General features: G+C 35.0%; 1 protein-coding gene across 2 annotated transcripts; it reads right to left on the minus strand.

The window, feature by feature from the left end:
* Positions 1–2,337: 2,337 nt before the first annotated feature.
* Positions 2,338–8,399, minus strand: abt1 (activator of basal transcription 1). Of its 2 annotated transcripts, none has more exon segments than NM_001020547.1 (4): positions 2,338–3,038; positions 5,415–5,590; positions 7,707–8,092; positions 8,248–8,393. In NM_001020547.1, coding segments are annotated over 3 exon segments (918 nt in total). In that variant the 5' UTR covers positions 8,068–8,092; positions 8,248–8,393; the 3' UTR covers positions 2,338–2,657.
* Between the last annotated feature and the right edge of the window lie 1,304 nt (positions 8,400–9,703).

Below are 9,703 nucleotides of genomic sequence, written 5' to 3' on the forward strand. Positions count from 1 at the left end.
TCACTCGAGTTTGGTTTTGATCTTTTGTGGGAAAAGAGTTCATGTGAATAATAGAAGACGGAAACGCGTATGCCGAATATACTCTGATGTAGTGAACATTACATCGACATGATCAATCAGCTGTCTCCATTATGCCTGCTTGTTTACAGTCGGTTGCTAGGTTACCAATACTACAGTGAGCAACTCTAAAGGCACGTTCACACCAAGCACGATAACAATAACCAGTGCTGGGGGTAGTGTTGTCATCATACTGGAATTCGATACCAATCGAATACCAATGCTGAAATTTTAAATAAATGTCCATTTCTTGCTAACATTTAAGCACGTTCTTAAACAGCGCTGATTTGCTATCGTGTTCACGTGCTCAACAGAAATGACTGTGATCAGCCGTGAATGTCCTCAGTTTACCGAACACACCACTGTTTACTGAGTGTAACTACAGGCACAGGGACACTGGAGCATTTTAAAGCCGTGAAGATAAGCTCGTCTGTTTATAAGCTGATATTTCAGCAATCCGCGGATGAATCGACTGATCTTCGCAGCTCCCTGGATGTGCTGATATCTTGTACAATTTTTAAAGAAAGATTGTTTGATAAAACTATACAGCACTGCTTTTTCTACTCAATGGTTTAAAGCATTTACTGCAAATTGTTGAATCAAATTATTGAATCAAATCAATTCAATTTTAGACAAAATGTACTGAAAAACATCCCACATTTCAGGAAGTTAAACACATAATAGCCGAGTGACGCTTAAAGTAGCGCATAAAAAAAGAATAATGGAAAAAATGTCCAATTTAGAATACAAATCCCTTTATTTCATTTTGAAAAAGTTTTTACACTCACTCGAGTTTGGTTTTGATCTTTTGTGAAAGTTTTAATTTGAATAATAGGAGACAAAAATGCAGTTGCCAAATAAACTCTGATGTAGCGAAAATAACTCGCATGTGACCAATCAGCTGTGTCCATACATTAATACAAACACTTTGGGGCGGTATGTCGCAGTTCCTTTTCGCGCTACCAGCTGACAGCTTACCTCCGTATGGATGGCTTTCCCGCTGTTACGTTTATCTGCTAGCTCGACGCACGTTGGCAGACTTGAGACACAGAGCAGACCACGACTATGCTCTGACGCCTTTAAACGCCACCACGCGTTCATTGCGTGTCAGCTTAGTATTTTATTAAATTCATTTATTAAATAAAGAAAAACATTCACGCAGCTTTTCCTACCGCAGGAAATTCCAATTTTACTTTTGATATTTGGCCCCAGTTAATCAGGAAGTGATGATTTTGCTCTCTTTGACTACTTGGATGGAAACGCTGCTTTATTCATGTCTTATATACGAGATTCCAGTTAGCGCATAAATTTAATTAGCATATTAAGAAAGAAACATAGCTAGAACTTCCATTACAGTTTAAACACATTTTTTCTTATCAAACAAAAAAGTTTATTCTACTCGGTTATGTGCATATCTTACTCTGTTATGTGCACATCCTACTCGGTAATGTGTATTTTTAGATTTTATGAGCATCTTGGCGTTTCCATCAACCTTTTTTTATGTGCATATTCATAATGTGCATAAAATAGGGGGATGTAACCATAGCTAGTGTTTCCTGTGTGTTTAAATTAAGCAAGAATTTAATTTTCAATTTATTCTGACTGGTTGTTGAAAAAATTGTTCCAAAAGTGATCCCACGATATGGTCCTTCTGTATCTTTATCGTTGTAGTTGTTGTGGTCTGAACTATGCTATCCTTAAATACTGTGAATGACTTTCAGAACTTTATCATTATATTCATAATTATCGTGCTTGGTGTGAAAGGGCCTTAAATTGATGAAAAGCCACCTAATTCACAATTGGGATATTAGTCGTTTTTTTTAATAATGACAGATTTTTAGCCTTGTTTTTCAACAAAATTACTTTGGCATGACACAGAATCAGTGTATAAATTCATGAACCAGCAATCCAATATTGTTTCAGAAGACATCATTGAGAAAATAAAGACTTTTCCAGAATGATAGTCCACTGTTTTAACTCGCACTGAACTGAGCTAAACTATTCCGGTTACTATGACCATTTATGTGAAGCTGCTTTGACACAATCTACATTGTAAAAGCGCTATACAAATAAAGCTGAATTGAATTAACTGTTAAAGATATAAAATCAGAACAATCTACTGTGGGTTATGTCTGTTCTGTCAAAGTGTTGTGAACTATGCTCTTCTTTAACACTGTGATTGACTTTTACAACTATCTTTTTCATTATATTAATAGTTATCGTGACGTGCTTGGTATGAATGAGCGTTAACAACTTGATGAAAACCCACCTAATTCACAATTGGGATATTAGTCGTTTTTTTTAATAATGACAGATTTTTAGCCTTGTTTTTCAACAAAATTTGACATTCAGTTTCTTTTCAAGGGAAAATAAAGACTTTTTCAGAATGATAGTGCAGCGTTTTTACTGCTGAGATATATAAATCAGAACACTCTGCATGTGAGTTACATCTATTCTGTCAAAAATGCTGCAAAACATGAGTTTAGAATCTGTACGTTGCCAAATAATCTGAAAAATGCATCTCAAATACACAAGAAAACTCCTTGATTATACTCTGTGGTGTCAACGAAAGCTGAAAGCACCTGAACGTTCTCAGCGCATCAATCCCGGGCTTTGCTACTGCTGAAGATCTTGGCCAGGAGGGATACGTTGGATTGTGCTTTGTCCTGGATGCTTTTGCTCTTCTCTTGCGCCTTCTGGAGGCTCTTCTTGGAAATGCCTTTGCTCTTAAAGCGTTTCAGGTGGATCTCCTCCTCTGTAGGACGCTGTTTGTAGTCCCACGTTTTCTCCTCCACGACCTCTCCCTTCTTCGCCCTCTTCTTCCGGAGTTTCTCCAGGCTCTGGCTCTTTTCCACGCTGGCCAGGTAGAAGTTGGTCTCCTTCTTAGCCTGAGAGATTTCGGTCCTCATGCGCTGGTGATAAACTGTCTGTTCGTAGGCCAAACGCTCGCTGAGATGACACCACTGGAACCTGTGCAGATACTTAATGGAAGAGAGGGATGCTATTGTTCAATACACTGCTTTTTGAAATCAAATGTATTCAAAGTTTATGAAAGAAGTCAGCAAGAGTGCATTTAATTGCTTGGACATGCAGTAAAATCATTACAATTATGAATCGTCAATGCTCAAGAATTGTGCACTACACCATCAATTATATTTTTGTTTCCTTATATTCCTAGATCATTTGAAGTACTTTATCTAGGAGATACTCCTGATAATCTTAAAAAGGAAAATAAATATCTATTTAAGATATTTTTGGCAACAAGTAAAAAAGCTATAACCCAGAAATGTTATAAAGAAGAGCCACCAACTAAAGATGAATGGTTCAAAATTATAGCAGAAATAAAGGAAATGGAAAAAATGACACATGCACTTCGATCACAATTAGAAACCTTTGGAAAGAAATGGAGTAAATGGCTGGCTTTCTCCTCAACGACAAAATAATTATTTATAACTGAATATTTACGTAATTCTAGAGGTTATGTATCATTGTGAAAATATGTTTGGCAACCTTTTATTATAATTTATTTTATACTTATTTATTTTAATGAGGTTAATTTAATATTTTTATGCATGTGTGTATATGGATATACATGTGTGGAATGGATGTGTTTGCCTATAAAAGTATGTATACATATGTATATTTATTTATATGTGTATTTTTTATTTATTTATTTTTTATTTGCTTGTTTTGTTCCCACTGGTTATATGTTCCTATAAAATCAATAAAAACTAATTTAGAAAAATAAATAAATAAATAATTGTGAATTGTGTTCATTTTCAATGGATTCTGACTGGCTGTCGGGATTTTATCATTCATTAGCGAGGAAAAATAATTCTGAAAGTGATCCCAATGATATCGATCCTCTGTATCTTTATCGTTAAAGTTGTGGTGCACTGTAAAAAGTGCAGGGCTCCACACGATTAATTTATGTTGTCCCAACACAAATAATTTTTTCAAATCAAGTTCACAAATCAAGTTAATTGATTTAAAACAATTGAGTCGTCCCAAAAATAATCTCAGGAATTGTGTTGTTTTAGCTCATTCTAAATAAGTAGTTTAAACATTTTTTGGAGTGCGTGAACTATGCTATTCTTTAACATTGCGAATGTTTTTGGAACTATGTCTACAGGGTGGGCCATTTATATGGATACACCTTAATAAAATGGGAATGGTTGGTGATATTAACGTCCGGTTTGTGGCACATTAGTATATAGGAGGGGGCAAACTTTTCAGAATGGGTGGTGACCATGGTGCCCTTTTGAAGTCGGCCATCTTGGATCCAACTTTTGTTTTTTCAATAGGAAGAGGGTCATTTGACACATCAAACCTATTGGGAATTTCACAAGAAAAACAATGGTGTGATTAGTTTTAACGTAAATTTATTCTTTCATGTGTTATTTCAAAGTTTCTGACCACTTATTAAATGTGTTCAATGTGCTGCCCATTGTGTTAGATTGTCAATGCAACCCTCTTCTAAAACTCTTCACACACTGATTGCAACACCGCAGGAGAAAGTGTCAAATGACTGTCTTACTTTTGAAAAAAAAAACAAAGGTTGGATCCAAGATGCCCGACTTCAAAATGGCCACCATGGTCACCACCTATCTTGAAAAGTTTGCCCCCTCACATATACTAATGTGCCACAAACAGGACAATAATATCACCAACCACTCCCATTTTTTTAGGTGTATCCATATAAATGGGCCACCCTGTATAACGTTATATTTATACTTTAAAATGTTTTCAAAGTCTTTTTCGCTCAGAATGAGTGCATTTAAATGTTTGGAAATGCAGTAAAAATAATTAAAAGTAAGAATAAATAAATAGTATTTGTCTGATGCAGGGGTGCCCAAACTCGGTCCTGGAGGGCCGGTGTCCTGGAGAATTTAGCTACAACTTGCTTTAACACACCTGCCCGGAAGTTTCTAGTATATCTAATAGGAGCTTGATTAGCTGATTCAGGTGTGTTAAATTAGGGTTGGAGCTAAACTCTCCAGGACACCAGCCCTCAAGGACTGCATCTAAAAAAAAAAATAATTAGCCTTAGTTAATAAAGTGTGAATGGGTATTAGCCTCGGTGTACATGCTTAGAAATTTAAACTACTGCACAGTTGACATAACTTTGTTTAGTTGCCAGCAGTTTTGTTCTGTGCTGTGATGAATGAAAGCGTGGTTATTAGTGAAACTTGTTAATCGTTGCATCCCCAGTTGTGTGTCAAGATGTTAGCAAGATCTTAACTTCCATTTCATGCTGAATTCAAATGTATCTTCTGATGATTTAAATGCATCTTTGTGAATTAAAGGTGTTAATTTCCTTTAAAAGACTTCTCAATGGTATGGCATCTGTTGCGTACTTTGATGGACCACAGGTCACTGCTGAAGCGGCTCCTCTTCCGGTTGGCCATGGGTGTGTTGTGAAGACTGGCCGCGACTCTCTTAGCGACCCGTTTGTCTCTGAATTCCACCCAGCCCTCTGTAAAACTGGATGATTTGCAGCCGGCCTTCTTTTTCTTTCTTTTTACACATCGATCTACAAGACCGTCACAAATAAATAGTAGAATGGAAAGTTAGTCAAACATAAAAAACATTTAGTTAAAAAAAATTGTTTACTCAAAACTGAAAATTCCGTCGTTGTCATTCACTCAATTTTCAAACCTTTCTTCTATTGGACATAAAAGACATTTTAAAGAAATCTGTAACCATTGACGTCCATAGTATTCATTTTTCCAATAGAAGTCAATGGTTACAATTTTCTTCAAAATATCTTCTTTTGTGTTTGAAGGAATAAAGAAACTCAAAGTTCTGTAACCACTGGATGAGGATTAAATAGCGAGTAAATTTTTAAATATTTTTAGTGAACTATCCATTTAACTTAAGCTCATGTATATGCTTATGTATTGCTATATATGCCGAAATAAATTGTAAATTTCATTTAATGAAATGCTTAAAGGGATAGTTCACCCAAAAATGGAAAAAAATAAATAAATAAATTTACCCAAAGGCAAGTGGTTCTACTGTTGAAGACAAAACAAGATATTCTGAAAAATGCTGGGGGAAAAAAATGACAGACATTTATAGTAGAAACAAAAAATGTTTTTCTTCAGCAAATTTTCCTTTGGGTTCAATATAAGAAAGAAACTTTATAAGATTAGAAAGAGTAAATGATGACATTTTTTGTTTTTTAGGAAACTATCCCTTCAAAACACTTATATTTTTGAAAAAATAACATGTAAATATTTCAGGTTTTATCGCTATATACATACTATACAATTTACAATTTGAAGTTATGCGTTTGAATAAAATGTCTTATTTTCATCTGTAAAGTACTGAAAACATTTCTGTCAATTTTATGTTTGCATAAAGGTGTAATGTTTTTAGAGCTCAATTGTTTTTTTTTAAACAAATGAATACTAATGTTTAAACTAAGATTCTAACGGTATGATAACCTTGGATAAAAAATATCATGGTTTCACGGTACTGTGATTACTGCTTTAAAATATATTATTTAGAAATGTCTGGGTAAAAAACAAAAAACTTTTCCCACCTTTGAGCACACTATATTTTATTTTGAGAAACGTTTAAAATATTTTGGAGCAGTAAACATGTCAGACTGAACAATTTAAATGATTCATTGACTTCTGCTGTCTTCGTAAGTTTCAAAAACACAGATTTCTTTAAAACTTAAAATGGCATCTTTGGATATCTTTTTTGCTGGAAATACTGTTGCCCTAAAAAACAAACAAAAAAAAAAAAAATCTTACACATACCTTAGGAACGGTATAGCAGAAAAGTTTGGTGGTTTTAAAACCTTGACTTTTCCATATCACAGTATACCTTGAAAATGGTTATATATAACATTGTTTTCTATCATATGTAATATGTTAAGGGTTAAAGTATTAAAATACTATTTAATATAAAATAATATAGAATATTATTATAATAACAATGTTGCATTGTGTAATAATTACATTATAAAATAAAATATTATTATTACAACGGATAAAATTTGTCCACCACCCCCAATCATGGAACAATGCAGCTGTCAGATTTATAGAAAAATATTTTATTTTTAGTTGTTAATTCATTATTATAATATGAATAATTTACAATGAATAGATTGCCGTTAGGATAAAAACTAAGAAACGAAGATTATGTGATATTTAAAAAAGTTGCTAAATAATAAAAATTAAGTAAAAGAGGAAAGGGTGCACATTAGGATTGAGGTACAGTTGGTTTTATATTTTGCACATTTGTTCAGTTACAACTTGTGACAAGCTCTCTATATTATTTACACTGTTATTATGAATATTTGATCTGAAATGTAATGTAAAAATGACTTGTAAACAACATTAGCACCATTTATTTCACTATGAACAATGTTGTGCTTTGATAGTGATTGGCTGCTAATATGACCTCACTATTTAGACCTTGCACAGAAAACTTTGCTGAAATTATATTATTAGAGAGAAAGTCCTATTTACTGTATGTGAATCTAAAACCAACTTTCCCTCAACCTTTTTAGGACTGTTGGGCCCCATGAATGGAATTGGTTAATGCCCCCAAATCACTAAATCTGCCCAGTCCAGCAGTCAAATTCACAAACCTTTATAGATGTCCTTTTCAATTATGTGTTTTTGAAGTTTTACCTTCAGGCTGTAAGAAGATCCTCCCGATCTCTCCATACGCACTCAGGAGATTCCGCATGTGTTTCGGTCTCATCCTTGGAGGAATGTGTCCCAAATACACGATACCTGGAACACATTTCTTGCCCTTTGGCTTGTCAGACTCGTCTTCTTCATCATCATCATCATCATCTTCAATCTCCATGTGAAAAGCTTCACCATCATTAATGTCTTCCTCAGAGTTCATCTCCTGCTCATCTTCTTCAGCACTGTCTGCTTTCTCCTCTTCATCTTTCTCTGGTTTACAGTCATTTAACTCGTCTTCACTGAACACAGGTTGTGTTTCTAGGTCTGTTTTCACTTCATTCGTCTCCAGGAGAGACATTATTGGATGTAGCAACGTTTAGAGACTGAAATTAGGAATGAAGGATGTTAAAAACCCATTAAAATCTCACATTACCGAGGGTCTCATCTATAAAATAACGTAAATAAGTGGTAATATCTGTGCGCGTACTCTTGAATTCAATACCTTTTTAAAAACACTTGTATTAAAAGTGATTCTTACATTGAAAATGTTATCGGGGTGTTTCCTTTCACAAAGCTTTCTTCGTCCATAAAGCAATCAATCCTTTCCAAGACGCTTTTATAGGAGAATTGTTGCGATAAATCGACTCTTTCAACACATGTGGCTGTGGTACTGGAAGCGGCTGTGACGTCGAAATCAAGCGTCAAAACTTTCTTAAAGAGACAGAACTGAGAAGGTTCTCGTCAAATCCGTTGTATTAAATTTCGTTAATATCGAATGATATATTCGTTTTACTAATCTGCCAAGTTGACTATATATTTAAACACGCTTAAATAGAATATGTATAAATTTATTACTGGAATGGACGATTATTTAAAACATTTTAACTGTAACCTTTGTTTTGAACAGCAGAGGACGACAAAACACAAGGAACAACTTAAGCATCATGATCTGGATTAAATAAAAAGGTACCACATTCATTCATTCATTCATTCATTCATTCATTCATTCATTCATTCATTCATTCATTCATTCATTCAATTATTCATTCATTCATTCATTCATTCAATTTCTTTTCGACTTAGTCCCTTTATTCATCAGGGGTCGCCACAGTGGAATGAAACACCAACTTATCCAGCATATGTTTTACACAGCGGATGCCCTTCCAGCTGCAACCCAACACTGGCTGGCAAGGTACCACATTAAATACTTTATAATTCTGTTTTAGTATAGCTAGAAGCTTCAACTTCCAACCCTTTGATAATGCTACCAACTAGCCAGCAGCTTTTGACTTAAAGATGATTAATTAAAGTTTAAGTTCAAAAATACAATAATTTCTAAAGGAGAATTATCTACAAAGAGGATAATTTCCCACAGAAGTAAACGAACAAAAAAACAAACATTCATTCATTTTCTTTTCGGCTTAGTCCCTTTATTCATCAGATGTCGCCTCAGCGGAATGAACCCCCAACTTATCCAGCATATGTTTTAAGCAGCAGATGCCCTTCTAGTTGCAACCCATCATTGGGAAACATCCATACATACGCATTTACACACTACGGACAATTTAGCTTACACCAATTCACCTATACCACATGTCTTTGGACTGTGGGGGAAACCAGAGCACCCAGAGGAAACCCACACCAACGCAGGGAGAGCATGCAAACTCCACACAGAAATGCCAACTGACCCAGCCGAGACTCAAACTAGCGACCTTCTTGCTGTGAGGCGAGTATGCTACCCATTGTGCCACCGTGACACCCAACATACAAACAAACATTCATTCATTTTCTTGTCGGCTTAGTCCCTTTATTAATCCAGGCTCGCCACAGCAGAATGAACCGCCAACTTATCCAGCAAGTTTTTACGGAGCAGATGCCCTTCCAGCCGCAACCCATCTCTGGGAAACATTCACACACACACAGTCATACACTTCGGACAATTACAATTACTACAATTTAGCCTACCCAATTCACCTGTACCGCATGTCTTTGGA

Source organism: Danio rerio, chromosome 8 (assembly GCF_049306965.1).
Source record: "Danio rerio strain Tuebingen ecotype United States chromosome 8, GRCz12tu, whole genome shotgun sequence".
Classification (NCBI taxonomy): Eukaryota; Metazoa; Chordata; class Actinopteri; order Cypriniformes; family Danionidae; genus Danio; species Danio rerio.